The sequence below is a fragment of the Nicotiana sylvestris genome, chromosome 7 (assembly GCF_000393655.2).
Source record: "Nicotiana sylvestris chromosome 7, ASM39365v2, whole genome shotgun sequence".
Lineage (NCBI taxonomy): Eukaryota > Viridiplantae > Streptophyta > Magnoliopsida > Solanales > Solanaceae > Nicotiana > Nicotiana sylvestris.
Window position 1 is genome coordinate 157,332,206 of NC_091063.1, and position 17,690 is coordinate 157,349,895.

General features: G+C 35.0%; 1 protein-coding gene across 1 annotated transcript; it reads right to left on the minus strand.

The window, feature by feature from the left end:
* Nucleotides 1-573: 573 nt before the first annotated feature.
* Nucleotides 574-4,379, minus strand: LOC104246815 (protein MODIFIER OF SNC1 11-like). The gene is made up of 5 exons (XM_009802698.2): nt 4,010-4,379; nt 2,536-2,616; nt 2,328-2,453; nt 2,162-2,222; nt 574-1,989 (listed from the first exon to the last, which is right to left on the minus strand). The coding sequence occupies exons 1-5, from the start codon at nt 4,303-4,305 to the stop codon at nt 1,951-1,953; spliced, it is 603 nt and encodes a 200-aa protein (XP_009801000.1). The 5' UTR covers nt 4,306-4,379; the 3' UTR covers nt 574-1,950.
* Between the last annotated feature and the right edge of the window lie 13,311 nt (nt 4,380-17,690).

A 17,690-nucleotide genomic window follows, 5' to 3' on the forward strand; every position in this document is an offset into this window, starting at 1 on the left:
CAATGCAAAACCACAACCATTTAGCATTCACCTACACTAAGCTCCTTGATTTTCCTCTCCGTACCAGGAAATTTACTATTACTAAATTAATGGTACATGATAAGGTGAATTTCACTTGCCTTTTTACAGGTAATAAGTATACAAAACCATTCACTGGGTAGAAAACCTCTCGTAGGTCATAAACCATAGATCTCCTTCATCACAACAAAAATTCCTATATCCAGTCAGGTTAAACGAAAACAAGAAACCGGATATGAACATGTTAACACCGAAGATAATTCTTTGGCGCCTCTACATTGTTTTTCAAATTGCTAAAAGCTAACCAGCCCCTACCATCAGAATATATCAACTGTGTTCACAGTCCATAAACCTGAAATGAGCACCAGTCACTGGTCATTAATCAAGGCATTTTAGTCCAATTGGAGTCTCCATTTTCTCTTACAAGTCCTGAATTGACATTCAAAATTCCCTGTAGGCAATTTTTATACACGCTTAACGAGCCTCAAATTTTGGCCTGTAACATTCACAGCTTTTTACAAGTAATTTGGGCCTGAACATTCATAAACAAGTAAATAAAAGAAGAAAAGCCACCACAAGCGCAATGAAAGTTTGTAGAGTACAAAATCAGAATGTAAATTTACTGTCTTTACAATTCAAGTAACAAAAGTACTCCTTGCAACTAAACTTCAATAACCAAGCACAAAAAAGAACAAGCAGTTGCCTTCAAAGTCATTCTATACTAATTTGGACATCTATTGACTACAGCCTAAGGGATTCACCCAGTGATACCAGGTACTTGAACACACCTCCTTGGTGTTAATCTGTCTCATATGACCCACAACAAAAAAATCTGAAACAAAAAACCTGAAAATAGTTTTTCACCAACGAACCTTACTAAAAAAGAGCCATCAATAAAACGCAAGAGCACCAGCTTAAATATTATATAAATATGGCTTTGATGACTTCATCACCATATGGGCAGTAACTGACAGTAATACCAACTTTGCTCAAATCAAAAACTCTGCAAACATGTAACACAATCAAGTGGTTCTTTTTTCTTAAAACAAAATTTAAGTACCTTAATATTATTCAGGAGATCCATGAGATGAAACAAAGATGCATTAACAACCACATAATGCAATAAACAAGTACTCTTACCTTTCCTACTGCCAAGGCCAACTAGGAATATCACTAAGAATGTGGCTAGACTAGAAATAACATATGATGCCTCCAGGATGTCATGAAGGATGAATACTTATCTTCTAAAATATCAAAATCTACTACACTAACAAGTCATGAAGGAACATCTAGATCTAAACAAGATTGTACCCTACCCACCCCAACAAAAGAAACATCTAATATCAAATATCTTCAAAACTACATTGAGCATTCGACAAGTGATAAACAAATAGCTTTTGCCACTTGATCCTTGACATGCAACACACAACTCTTTTTTTTTTGGTGATAGGTAAAACCACAAGAATGTGAGAGAATAATTGCAGATTAATTGAGGAAAGCCCGATGATGAAGTCATCAAATCAAAGGTTTCAAGCAGGAAATATTTAGAGAGTAACTTCATCATTTCTAATATTGTGTCTCTTTTTTTTTTTGGATAAGTTCGCTTTAGATATTCTTTATGGGTCACTTCTGACAGATCGACGACACCAAGGAGGTTTTGTCCATGTATCCTAGTGCTACTGGCTAAACTATGAGACAAAAGGCCACGCTACCCTAATCTGAAGGATAGTGTTTTAGATTCTACTGGGATGTTCGCAATATGTTAGAATTCTAACCTGCCAAACAGAAAAAGGAAGGGAAAATCTCCAAAAAGGGGTAAAACAAAACCTTAGGGAATTCAAAGTCACTCTAAAGAAAACTCCTACACTGCGCAGCAACAATAAGCTATACATTATAAGCAAGCCTCACTGTTGAACGAAGTTTGAGAGTGGTTTATGTTCCTCCTCCGGCCTTCTCCACCACAACAGAATCCTGAGTAAAAGAATGTATGCAATCATTAGAAAGTCGTATAAGTAAAAGGTAGGTATCACATGAATACCACCCACATGATCACAGAGAAAACTCAAGCAAACACACACTAATATTCTTTTTTTCCCAATTCTTTTCAAACCACAAACTTCACCAAGTGTGTAGAAAATGAAACCTGCTCAATTTTTCCTTTGCCATTCTCTTGTGATTGGGAACCAGACTGGGATTGTGAAAACCTGCAAAATAATATCAACTATCAACCAAAGCCGTAAACCAAAGTAACATTGATATAGTTGACTGCAAGCTAAATAAAGAAAGAAGTGCAAAAGTTTTGTTATAACCTGAGGGCCCTAGCTTTCCTCTTGTCTTCCTCTACGGGATCAGCCTTCACGGTAGATGTAAACCTTGCCAACCTAGCTTTCTTCTTAGCTTCCTCATCAGCACTGTCTGATTGGTTAAGCCCAAACCTGACAGAACCAAAATCTATCAACAAACTCATAAAAATGCTACTGTCCAAGCTGGCAGTGGCCAAATAGATAGTACAGATACCTCTCAGCTCTAGCCTTCCTCTTCTGCTCCTCCGATTTCTTTAAAGCATCTGATCCCTGAGCTGCAGATGCAGTGCCAAACCTGACACAGAGTCCAACAGAAAGATGTAAAGAACAACTTAGGTATGTCATTAACTATGTTCAAGACTAATTAAGTTTTCTTCATATAAGTCCTGTGACTATGCTATTGGTAATCCCATTTCCGTACCAATGCAAGATATGCCTGTTGGACTATGTAAGGCTTGAAAATCAATCATATGGCAGCTGGAAAGAAAGATGAGCAATTTGAGGAACCCGCTGCTGGAAGTTTGTACTTTCCAATAATATTTTCTACTTATGAAGGATACAGAAAGCCAAATAAGCTATTTAGCATTTCAACTTTCATGGCCTACTAAGATAAAGGAACGCAGTGTTGGCTGCTTTACCCCACTCTGCTAGGGTTTCGTGCACCAATTTAAGGTCACAAGGCTAGGCTTCTAAGAGATAACTACCTCGCTAGACAAGAAAGGCAAAGGGAAATTTTAACACCTTCCCAGCACGAGTCCCGCACTGTTTGGAGAATGACCCCTTATGGCACGTTTAATAGTTATTCTCGCAATTCAAATTTAGATAGAGTCCGACAATTCCCTATTATGACCCCGTGACACTAGGAGATAGCTTTATATGATAAGTTCTATGGTTGTAAAAGGATAGCAAAAGATTTTCCCAATACCATCATCAATGAACCTAAACAAGGAGTTCAGCTACTATGCCTTCACATATTGTGGAAGCAAATACAACAAGAACAAAACCCTAAAGTTTACTAAGCAGTAATAAGCCTCAATGTTTTAAACAAGGAGTTCAGCTAGCTACTACGCCTTGCAAATCGTGAAAATAAACACAAGAAGAACAAAACATAAAGCTTGCCAACCAATCAATTATGCCCCAATCCAGAACTAGCATGAATCAGCTATATGAATCATCTATATACATATTCTCTCTGTTCGGGCCCATCTCATCCAATACTAGTAACTATTTCATCGCTTAAGACAAATAAAAAGTCTAAAGCTTACCAACCAACAGACTAACCAATCTCAGACTAGTTGAGGTCAGCTATATGCAAAAGCAGATTCAGGATTTGACCATTATGGGTTTCAGTTGGAATTCTACATCATCCCATTTGATTTACTGGGTTCAAAATCTATTAATTATACTTATTTGGTGGATTTTTTAACATATATACTGGATTCGGATGAACTCATAAGTTCAACACTGTGTTCGCCCTAGCGTCCCCACTAGTGTAATTTTACTGGATATGTTGTTGTTGTTGTTCGCCCCTGGCTATATGAATCATCTATACCTATTCTGTTCTAGTCCGGAACATCTCATTCCATAATGGTACATAATTTTATCTTTTTATTTTTATAATTTAGTATCTTATAAGCAAAATGCTATACCCTAAAACATGTAACAAAAATTTTAAAGAAAAAAAGTACCTCTCAGCTCGAGTATTTCGCTTCTCTTGTTCGGAAAGCTGAACCGGCATTCCGAACCGCTCCGCTCGCTTCATCTTCTTCTCTATATCAGTAGCCTGACCTCCGCCGCCATCCCCCGCCGCTGCCGCCTCTTTCTCGGGCTGGTCTTTGGCGCTGTCAGATGGTTGTGGTGATTTCAAGGAGTCGGTTGCGGAATCGTGCGGCGGAGGTTCGGAAAGAGGGGTGGGATTAGGATCGGAGGAATGAACTAGGGTTTTAATAGGGTTTTCGGGAATCTGCGCCGCTGTGGTAGTCATGGGTGAGGATTGAAAAAGGAGATAGGAATCGAACTGCTGAAGATTGAAGCTAAGGTCTCTCTGCTTCAATACGGCAACAGATGATAAAGAGAAGTTTGGAGTTCCTTGGGGGGGGGGGGGGGGAAGATGTTTTTCCATCTTTTTCTTTTGGTAATTTTTAATTGTCTCTGCTATATTATTAACTTATTTACCTTTTTTTTTAAAAAAAATTATCATTCAATTATATATATATATATTATTTATTATTTATATACAAAATAATATATTAGATTACTTAGGAATATCTTTTGAAGTTTGTATCTCAATTTTGAAGAAATTTGGTAAATATTTGAGTTGATTTTAGTTGGAATTTTAAATTGAAACTTGAAGAAGAAGACATAAATAAATTATATGTAAATTATAAGTGGGGTGTACAAATGGCATATAAAAAACATACAACAAATATAAATTGTATGCAAGTTGTACGTGTTCTACCGGATTTTATACAACAAAAAATTATATATAAGTTATACGTAAATTGTACCTTTTGACCAAATTTTGTACAATAAAAAGTTTTATACAAATTATATATAAATGTAGCTTTTGGCCTGATTTGTGTATATATATTCTGTAAAAACTTTCGTTACTTTTTATAAATGAAAAACTTAGCTAAATCGGGTAAATATTATCCTAATTTTTTACTCCATAATCCATATAGAACAAAAATCTTTTGATGTTTTTCCTTCTTTCTTCCGAAATGCCCACAAAACTCCTCCCTTCTTTTTTGTATTCTTTTTTTACTAGTAGTTATACCCGTGCGATGCGTGGTCGATATTAAAAAATATGAATTAATTTAAATTGTAATCGTGATTATTTGAACATATTAGATCGTATTATTTTATAAATTTTAATTATCATCTTATTTGTCAATATAATATACCAAATAATAAAATCTCTATTAATAAATGTACTTATATATAACAACATACCAAGTATTATCTCACACCGTAGGGTTTGGGGAGGGTAGTGTGTACGCAGACCTTACCTATTATATTAACCAATATTTAGTATTATTATATTCTTAATAGAAATTTTTATTAGCAGATTACGTTGTTTAATATTTTTATCTGCTACTATCTTTTTGTAATATAATAGAAGATATATATTTTATTACTCTAAATATATTTTTTTATTTAAAAGTTTGTTTTGTTGTTCTCAACAATATTATTTGAATTTTAATGAATAAAATCTCTATTAAATTAAAGGGACTTATATAGACACTTTTTTGTTCTATATTTTTCTTTATTATATATCCAATATTTAGTATTATTATATTGTTAGTAGAAATTTTATTAGCATATAACTTTGTTTAGTATTTTTGTCTGCTACTTTCTTTTTGTAATATAATAAAAGATATATATTTTATTACTCTTGAAAATATTTTTTTGTTTTAAATTTTATTCTATTATTTTCAACAATATTATCTGAATTTTAATGAATAAAATCTTTATTAAATTAAAGAGACTTATATTGATATCGAATAACTTTTTTGTTATGTATTTTTCATTATTATATTATCCAATGTTTAGTATTATTATATTGTTAATAGAAATTTTTATTAGCATATTAGTTCGTTTAGTATTTTTGTCTGCTACTTTCTTTTTGTAATATAATAAAAGATATATATTTTATTATTCTTAAAATATTTTTTTATTTTTAATTTTATTCTATTGTTCTCAATAATATTGTATGAATTTTAATGAATAAATAAACTTTTTATTTTAAAAAAGAAAATAATTTTTTTTTAAAAAACAAAGAAATTAACTAAGCTAAACTAACCCTCACCCACGTTTGAGTGTTAATTTTAGGTAGTTAACTTCTTTCTGAGTTTTCTTTTTATTTTTTTAAAAATAATTTTTGAATATTCAAATTTGTTGGAGGTTTGTCCTAAAATTTGGCACTTATTAAATATTTGTTGTTACACTTGACATCATCACATTAATTTGCTTCTCTTATTCTATATAGATAATAATAATAATAATAATAATAATAATTAAATTGGAGGACAAGGGAAGGCGAAGGGGTGGTAAGGGGAATCGAACCAATCTAGTGAGATTCCTAGTGATATAATAGGACAAGCCTAGATTATTGGTAAACTCTTCATTTATAGATTGGTACTCCCAATGTGTTGTGTTTTTTTAAAAATAATTGTTTCAAATTATTTATTTTAGATGTTCAAGGCAAAATAAATTATATATTTCTATTTTACCTTTAATAATAATTATTTTTGAAGATGGATATATCACATAAATAATTAAATATTCAATGAAGAAAGAGTGTATCTTAAGATATAAATAAGGGTAAAATAATTCAGTCTCCCTTAAACACAATGTTTCTTAAGAAACGTGTAAAAGAAAAATACAACACATAATTTGAAATAGATGGAATATTATTTAAATAACTAGTGATTACACTTTGCTACGAGGATCGAATAGTTTTCAATTACTATATTACAGATGACTAGACTCGTTTGTCTAAGATAATTGTATTAATTTTGTATATTTATTAAGCTGATCATTATACTATAAAAATAAAAGTACCCTTAATTTCATGACTGCACCATATTAAATTGACCCATTCTCTTTTTTCTAACCCGTTTCACTTTTAAAAAAAAAAATCACTACCCCGACCCAAAAAGTGGGGTGGACTATGTTGCCATGTATCTCTTGTTAGAAATTTCATCTCACTGACATGAAAACTCTGGTGTAATAGGCCGACATAGCATATGTTTCGTTGATTCAGAGTTCCAAATTTTCTTTGTTTAACTACGATATTACATATATAGGCCAAAACTTATATATGACTAATACTGCTATATATCGACTACTATTCGTTAAAGAAAAAAAGAGAGAAAGACTACTATTCATTTACCAACATTCACTTCTCAGATAAATGTATCGTGGAAGGTTCATTGTAACCGAGTATATGACTTGCTATTAAAAGCTTAGAGGCTAAGGTTGGAACACATGAATGTTTTCTTTTCTTGTTTTATGTTTTGTTTGGTTGGGGGAAGGAGAGTAAAGTCTCAACTATACCTTATGTTTATACCAAACTAATAAATGCAAGACACATGTCTTTTATATGCATAAAATTAACGTTTTAAGGTTAAATTACTTGATTTGGTGTAAATACCAAGTGCAGATAAGTATTTACCGGATGACAGTTTGATGATAATTAAGTTAAACTTTTAAGTGCTAGATGCTTGGTTTTTAGGTATATAGAATTGTAAGATTTGGAGCTCTACTTGATATAAGAACCGCTTTATGGTACTTATTGCGTGAAAAATGTTATTCTCAAATTGTTTGGTTGGAGAATTGCATAGATGCTGATTTTTCATTCTCTTTCTCTTGCAGGTCTAAAAAATTGCGGATCAACCAATGGTGATAAACTGATAATTACAAGTAACTGCGCCTAAGTATGAAACGTGTCGTGGTGTTCTACAGATTTGTGCATTAGTAGGAGTAATAGACTTGGTATGTGATCTCTGCCGAGTGCCGTGTGTCTGTTTGCAGCTGCTTCATAAAATGGGATTCATTTTGTATCTATCATTCTATTGACATTGTAATCTTTAATTACTTTAATGTGACCTGACCGCATAAAATTGTTAGACTTTCGGTATATTGGAAGTTAAACTCAGTAAAATATTCATGCTCAACGTTCGAATTGGTATTTTTTATTGACAGTGTATCCAACAACAATAATTCAGTGAAATTTTACTAATGGGGTTTAGGAAGAGAATTGTGTATTCAGACTTTATCCCTACCCCGAGGGGTAGAAAGGTTGTTTCTGATAGACCCTCGGCTGAAAAAGACAAAAAGAGACTGTATATCAGTACCATCAATAAACCTTAGAAAGAAACAACAACATCACAAGAACATAAACAAAAAGCAAAATAATAACCAGTAGATATAGTCTGACACTAAAAGAAATGAAAGAGTAATGTGAACTCAACATTAACCACTAGCAATCTAACACAAAATCCTAATAGACTACCCTCAATTTGACATTGTATTATTAGCTTCTTTTTTTTCAAAAGGAAAAAAAGAGTATTATATTTGACCAAATGCATGAACTACATCAACAAATACACTTCTTGCAAGAAAATTTGGAACCTCTCAAGACGGCATCACCACCCCTATAATGGCAAGGTGGCACCCCTGCAGCAGCCGATTTAAAACTCAATATAGATGGGATATTTAACGGCCAATTTAAAAAATGTGGTATTGGAGGCATTTTTCGGAATAAAAATGGCAACTGGATCCTTGGCTACTACATGCCCGCTCATGGCTACACAGCTACTTACATGGAGCTACTCGCCTTAAAGCATGGCCTTTACATTGCACAAGCCAACCATTTTCACAGTTTAAAATAGAAACGAATGCTACTGAAATATTTCAATTACTTTGCCATGATAACTGCTCCCTCTACACTAACCTTGTTAATGAGTGCAGGTTATTATTGAAGGAACTGGGGAATCCGATGATCCGGCATAATTTCAGAAAAGGAAACAACGCTGCGCATGTTTTGGCTACAGTAGGATCCACACAAGTGCCACGACCCAAAACCAACCCATTGTGATGGCACTCATCATAGGACTAGGCAAGCCGACTACTCAAATATTCCCAACACTCTACAACTTTGAAAGATGCAGAAGCAGTTAAATTTAAGGAAAACCTCTTAAAAGTAGAATAAGAATCATAACTCAATACAGAATCTCTCCTAAAACCCGGGCATCACCGAGTACATGAGCATCTATATAAAGATATAGACTAGTATACCATCTGTAAAATAAAACTGAAACATAAAATGAAAGATAAGGAAGGAGTGTTAAGGTCTGCGAATGCCAAGCAGCTACCTCGATAATCTCTGAGACTCCACGACTCAGCAACCACCGTGACCGGAAGCACCTGGATCTGCACACGAGGTGCATGGTGTAGCGTGAGTACAACCAACTCAATAAGTAACAAATCTAATCTTTGGACTGAAAGCAATGACGAACTCAACAGGTACCGTTCAATATAGAAATTAACAGTACAAAAATATAGGCATGCTTTTAAGTTCAATAGTTAAAATCTGTACAAGTAAGAGAGATCAATTTCGAATGATAAGAGGAATATAATCTCTCTACATCTACATGCCAATGCCCATATTGTATGCGATGCACCACGCTGAAAGCCTCGTGTACTCACACTCTCAGAATACTCAATCACACAGTATTGTATATGGCCAATCCAACCCAAAAAATCCATCCCATATATATATACACACATCAACTGACAGTCAGTCAATCAGTACTGTATAATGCCAATGCAACCCAGGAGAAGATCCATCCTTAAATATAAATGATTCTGGCAAGATCCATGCCCAGGGAAGAACCATTCCTCAATATAAATCAACTGCGCTCACTGGGGTGTGTACAGACTCCGGAGGAGCTCCTTCATCTCAAACACTATAATAATCCAGATCCAGGCATAAATCAATAGAACATGCTGCGACGTGCAGCCCGATCCCATAAATGTCACTCACAATCAAGCCCTCAGCCTCACTCAGTCATCAATCTCTCCAGTCTCTCTCTCTCTCTCTCTCTCGGGCTCATAATATCGTGAAACTAGCCCAAGAATGATGATATGATATATCAATAACTAGCATCAGAGACAGATATATGATAAGCAATGAATACATATGACTGAGTACGAAATTTCAATGTAATCAATAAGTCAACAGCAAGAAACGACCACTATGGGTCCCAACAGTACCAACATATAGCCTAAACATGATTTCTAGCATGATTGGCAGCTCAATTACTTTATCATATGATGAAAATACGGATATCAATAAAATAAATCCTCTATACAATTCCATGGAATCAAACAGGTCACAGTTCTCACGGTGCACGCCCATACACCCGTCACTTGGCATGTGCGTCACCTCAACAACAATGATATAACACATAATTCGGGGTTTCGAACCCTCAAGGCCAAGTTTAGAAGTGTTACTTACCTCAATCCGAGCAAATCTCTACTCCAACACACCTTTGCCTCACGAAACGACCTTCGAATGCCTGAATCTAGCCACAAACAATATGATACAATCGACACAAGTTAAAGGAATCAATTCCATAAGAAAATACTAAGTTATTAATCAAAAGTCGACTCAAACCCCCGGGCCCACGACTCGAAATTCGATATAAGTCACAAAACTCGAAAGCCCATTCAACCACGAGTCCAACCATACCAAATTTATCAAAATCTGATACAAAATCGCCACCCAAATATCCAAATCAAACTCTCTAAATCCCTAACCTCAAATTCCTAAATTTCACCTCAAAACCACACAATCTAGGTAGGAAATTCAATGGGGAAACAAGATTAATGAATAATAATGAGCACAAGTGACTTACCTCGAGAAACCCCTCAAAACTCCTCTAAAAAATTGCTCAATCCCGAGCTTGAAATGTTCAAAATGAAGAAAATCGCGAACTCTTGAATTTGTGGTTATGCCCAGCCTTTCTGCTTCTACGGAAACTTAACTGCATATGTGGCATCGCAGAAGCGACAATCCTCCCATTTGTGCAGTGAACCACTGGAGCTGGGCCTCCGCTTCTGCGATCCTTTCCCTCGCATGTGTGGAACCACAGGTGCGGAATTCCCATCGCACCTGCGCACAACTCCGCTTCTGTGCCCATCACGTTGCACCTGCGATCACGCAGGTGCGGAAAACTCCTCACATCTGCGACCACAGTCCTCTCTAATCCTGGCCGCATCTGCGCTCCTCAGCTTGCACCTGCGAGCTCGCACCTGCGATCAAAGCTCCGCAGGTGCGATTACACCACTAGATCCTTGTTTTAGCAATGCACCAAGTCTCATTTTCAATCTGTTAACCATTTGAAATCAACCTGAGACCCCCAGGACCTCAACCAAACATATCAACCAGTCCTTAAACACGATAGGAACTTATTCGAGCCCTCAAATCACCTCAAATAACATCAAAACACGAATTGTACCCAATTTAAGCGTATTGAAGCTAAGGAAATTCCAACTTCTACAAAGGATACTGAAACCTAGAAAATCACGTCAGATAGACCCCAAATTTTGCACACAAGTCACAAATGACACCATAGACCTACTCCAACTCTCGAAACTCCAATCCGAGCCCTGTATCCACAAAGTCCACTCTTGGTCAAATTTCTAAATTTCCAACTTTCACCATCTCAAGCTTATTTCCCCACGGACCTCCAAATCCCAATTTGGACACACTCCTAAGTCCAAAATCACCCAACGGAGCTAATGGAACCATCAAAACTCCATTTCGAAGTCGTTTACACACAAGTCAATATCCGGTCAACCATTTCAACTTAAGATCTCAACCTTGAAACTTGTCGGGCCTCCTTTTTTCCCTTCTTGACGGGGAAGTCCGGGTTTCGACATTCCATGGGGGTAATAACTCGTTTCCTCTTTGGGAATTGGGTATTTGAAGAGTCGCCACCTAACGGATTACGGTGCGTTAGGGCACCTAGAGTAATTAACTCTTGGATTGGTTTGCATTACCAGAGATTAGGGTAAGGGCTCGAAATAACCTCGAGGGGAAGGTGTTAGGCACCCCTCTTGGTCCACAACTGTGGGTCCCGGCCGAACTTATATTCACAAATTAGTCCATATAAATAAACAGTTGAATCAAATAGGTTGCAGGTAAAGCACATTGGACAACTCAAGTAATAAGATAAAGATTTTTGAACGAAGGTTTTAAAAAGGAATTTTGGTAAAGGAGGAGTCCTAGGTTGGTTAGCCTACAGGATCACCCTACACAATGTCCGATAAGCACTTCTTGATGAGGGGCTACACGTGACATTAGCGCGTAATCATCATATCCCATATCTACCCTTCTCATCCCCTTAGTGGTCATAAAAAGTGAGTGTTTGGTCAACGATCTATTGCGTGATGTTACCCATACCTTCTTAATGGTCCTGGAGGGATTTAGGACCACTACCTATAGGTGGTTTTAGACAGACCCCTAAGGTTTTAAAGGTGAAAATTCTAGGCGACATGCAAAACAATTAGGACTTTTAGCACATAAGATAAAAGGGATCAATTAGAGGCTTAAAGTTTCCTCCTCAAACAAGGCATATAAACAGCACGACTCAAACACAATTAAGGGTTTTTATTAAACAGCATCCTAAGGCAGGATATCTAGGTGAATATGCAGAAGACAAGCAATTTGTTTTTATAAACTCAGGAGTAATGACTTCAGTAGTTGCCTATTAGTTTCTTAAGGCTTGTTAGGATCAGAAAAACATTAAGTTATAGAAACAGTTTCAGAAACGTAGTTTTGAAAATGCCCTACTGGCTTGCCTATACACGGAATACTGATGACTGCATTTTGTATAAAACATGGCAGATTTTAAAACAAACTTCAAATTCCTATGGGCATGCTGTCTAATAACAGATTAAGGCAGTTTTAAAAGACTTGTTTCAGAAATATAAACTACTTATTTAAACCAATTCAGAAGCGAATCAAACGTTAACCGGATTGAGTTATTTAAACAAACTTAGGCGAGATCCATATGCATAATTTGATATTGTTCCCTATAGGCATGATTTCTAAGTTTAATACTGATTTTAAAGACTTGCAGGCATGGAAACATACATAAACACTTATTAAAACAGAATTTGGATTAGATCCTATAAGCATGACATCTATTTGTTAAGCTGATTTTAAGACATTGTAGACATGATTTTATTACAGAATTATTTAAAACCTAGCATGATTTCTAGCATAGTGAGATGACAAAATGTAAAGTCCTATAAGCATGATTTCTACTTGATACAACAATCAGATTAAATGTAAAGTCATATGAGCATGATTTCTACCCATATTACCCCATAAACATGTAGCTACCCATCCCTTTCACTAGTTACCCCAATACTTATTTACAAGTTATTACAGACCATATGAATGAATTACATAAGTAAATAAGAAAACAAGAAGCTATTATATAGGGAGCCTTCAATTAGGCCCAGATTTCCAAAAGCCTCCAATAGCCTCAAATGCCTCAATTCTATAGACAAAATCATAGTCTAGGTGCATCAAAGTTCCCTAAGGATCTCAAGGATCCCAGACAGTGCTTACACCTAGATTTGATAACCAAAATTGAATAAGTGTAGTGTGGAAGGGAAAGCCTCAGTATGCCAGAGTTCAGAGGGTTCTCAAGAGAATCCCAAGGCAGTACACATACTGGAGGGGGAAGGACTTATTGACTTAGGAGTAGAGTGAAAATGCTTGACACAAGTTGAAAGGTTTTAAGGAAAAACTGTATTAAAAAGGAAGTTTGTTTGAAAATGATTAAGTAACACAACATGGGCAGTTTGAAAGAGAGTGGAGTAGTCAGCACAAGTCCAAACACAACATCTTTAAGACAGGTTCATACACAACCAGTAGTCATGGAACCAAAACAAGTTTAGTGGTCAAGCAGGGGTCAAGGGATTTGGGGATACATAGAATTGTGAACACATAATCAAGCAAAGGTCTAGGGATTGGTATAGACATGCTCAGAAATAGCTGACCAGACATAGTCACAGAATCAGACATAAGGAACAAACTCACATACACGGTTGATAGGGGTTTGGGGATACATGGAACACATGGTGGTAAACACATGGAGATAATTGGTGCAGACATGTTCAGAAACAACACAGAGGGGTAACATACTGATCTTAAGAAAGGGGAGTACATAATAATGTAAACATCAACTACAAGTTTCACAACAAAACCATAAATATAAGTAAATCAGAAATAGGATGAACTAAAACAATAAAAGAATCATATTGTTGTTGGAACTTTGAATTGAAACTAGAACATACCAGTAAAGAGAACAATAAGCAAAGTGAAAGAGCAGGAGAATACAATGGCTAGCCTTGGCTTGCAGCCGACTAACTTTGAGTAGTAGCAAGTAGCACAAAAGAGAGCAAAAAATTTTAAGTGTGAGAGAGAATTTTGAAACCAAGAGTGTTCGTGTGTTTGTGCTGATAAGAGAGTGTGTATATATAGTTTGAAAGCATGTAGCAAAATAAGGTAAAAATCAAAGTCCATCAGTAATTATGGAACTCAGAATCAGCCAGCCAGGAAATCAAGGCAAGTACTCCCTTTAATTGAGGAGTTAACTTCAAACGGTAATAGACACATGACAAATAAGGAAGGAAATCGTATAAGGCTGAACATGACAAATAAGAAAATATTTTCTGCATAGTACAAGTACACAACATATATTAGAGGCTAGGTTCAGTATATTTCAATCAAGGAAAGACTTAAGAAATCAATTAATAGCATAATTGACCATAGAATAAGGTTAGAAAACATTCTACAAGGTAACAATCAGTAGAGATATCATGCGGAATCAGTGAAGGATCAATCACAAAGATTCAGGGATTCAAAAATAGAAGATAGTACTGATTTAGCACCACTTTATAAGAACAAACACATGGTAAGCAAAACCAGAACCCTAAGAGGTCGATTAGGACAAGAATTATATATATAAAATTAGGGATTCATGTAGAGCATAGTCTGAATTTGTAAGCTAAGACAGGTAGGAGAAGTGAAGAATCAAAACATTGGTAAACAAAATAAGGCAAAATCACACAATAGGCAGGGATAACCACAATTAGGAACCCTAACAAGCAAACATAAGGCAAAAATCATAGAATCATAGAAACATACAGATTAACTGAACATGTTATCAAACAAAACTCAGAAACCCAAGATTAGAACTAAGAAATTAGGGTTTTCAACATAAGCGAGTTAAAAAAGGAGTAAAATCATAGAATCAGTCGAAATATGCAAGGGATAGAAGTTTAAACATAAAGAATCGGTTTAAACGAAGTGTAGAAGAAGTTCCGAAAATCCTAGTTTGAGAAAAAGGTAAAAAATACTTGAAATCGATGATTTTTGTAAAAGAGATTCAAGAACAGTGTAAAATATCAAAAGAACAGACTCAAATTGTTTAAAAATCGTATAGATCTAGGAGTTGTAAACAAAAATTAGGTTTTCAGAAGAAACCCAAGTAGAGATGGAAGAACTTGTTTAGAAACCCAAAGATCGTAACAAATACAGTGTGATTTTGCTCGAAATCAGACCGTAGTAGCCATGAACAGCCAGATAAAAAACCCTAGATACAAGCCGGCGTGGCCCAGGGCCCTTGAAGGCCTCAAAGAAGATGAGCTTGGCAATAGATGAGCCATTACAGGCTTAGGAGTTGAAGGTTGGTCACCGGAGAAGGAGGCGGCGGTTGAAGGGAGCTAGGGTTAGGTTGGGTGGTTGAGAGAGAGAGTATACAGAGGCGGCGATATTTGGAAATGAGGTAGGATTAGGGTGTAGTTGGAATTAAAAAGGGAAAGGGTTGATACGGGCCGTTGATCTGGGAGATTAACGACCAGGATTTAATTGGTGCTGGGTTGGGTAGGCGGGTTCAGGGTTTGGGTCGGGTAGTTTAATATGAAATTGGGCTGGGGTTGGGTTCAATTTAGGCTACAATTAAAATGTAAATCTGGCTATATTTTAAATAGCCAATTTTCCTTATATCATTTATAATAAATAATAAATAATTTTTGAAAAATAATTTTATGCACTAAAATAATTTAAAATATATTTTTAACATTTTAAAAATATAGGAGATCAATTTTATGCATATAAACGTAATTATATATTAATGGGGCTAATATTGCAATTATATGCAATTTAGCTTTAAAAATACAAAATGCAATTATGAAAATGCATAAAAAATATTTTAACCATATTTTGGCATAAATATAGAAATTAAATGACTAAGTCACCATAACAATAATTTGGGAAATAATTATTGGGGTTTATGAATAAAAGGGAAGGAAATAAATCAATTTAAATCTTTAAAATTATGAAAAAGAATTATAAAAACCTTGTGCACGCTTATATATGCATGTATATGCTATTTTGAAGGTATTTATGCATATAAAAAATATAGGTAAAAATTAGGTATCAACAAAACTCGGTGTCTCAATTCATTCTGAAATCCCTCCGGACCCGAACCGACTATCCTGATAAGTCACATAACAACTATAAAGTACAAAACGAACAATAAATGGGGGAACTAGATTACAACTCTCGAAATGACCGGTGGGGTCGTTACAAGCTAGCACCAACCACCTTACAACATTAAGCTCTCCACCTTGGGATGTTTTGAAAGTCTTCGGGAGGACAAAATTGGAGCACCTAACACTATACTAGTAATTACAAACGTATTAAATAGTTTGGCTGAACTTGGGAGCCTTAGTAGTATTAGTAACTCTATCTCTAACAGCCCTACTTGCTTAGATGTTTTTTATAGTCTCAATGGGATATACGTTGTAACTAATTAAGTTTTAATGAATTTCGTTTTTCAACCAAAAAAATATATCAATAAATAGACAGTTCTATTGCAAAGTCAAAAGAAGTCACCTCTATAATGAGGGAGCGAGTCTCACCTCCTAAATAGCCACCAGATTATTGTGGTCCTAAGTATTCCTACTTTTAAATCGTCTGCATACATTCATGAATCTCACCTTCAAATTTCTCAAAAGTTAGATTAGGTGAGATCAAACTTGATAATTTTTAATTTATAATTGTAATTTTGGAAAGATCTAAATACAAATTCGGAATCAAAAGTATTCAACCTACAATATGAAAACCTAAATCAATACAGAGTTTATTTGAGCACCTAAGTGGAGGAAATTGAAGTTGTAATCACTATTAATTGTCATGAATTGACATCTCAAACGATCAAGAACAACAATTACAAACTATCTTCCAATATAATGCTATTTACATTTTAAAAAACATAGTAATTATTTCGTAAATGATTACGTATAATACAATTCAAATAAATACAAAAGAGAGAAAATCAGAAAAGTGAGAATTAAATATATGTTTCAAAACACCAACGTATGTCTCCTGAAAATCCAAAACGTGGACATCATTCAGAACACATTTCCAACTCGCAAATAATTTCCAAATGCCACGTAGTCTCAGATAAACTCTTTAACAGATTATTTCGAAATTAATGTCATCATATTTGCGTCAGTAATGACGTGAGCTTATCGATAACTCTCAGGAACCACGTCATCTTCATGTATATCAGAAGTTCACCCCATTTATCACCCGAGATTATGTTGAGATTAATATGATTCTTATTTGGACAAAGATTTTTTTTTAATTGGCGAAAAGTGTGTTTCTTTGTTTGCCAAATGTATTTTTTACAAAGTTAAAAGGCGTTTGGTCAAACTTTTTGAAAGATAATTTTTTTTTAGTAGAAGGGAGAAAATAACTTCTTTACGAAATTACTT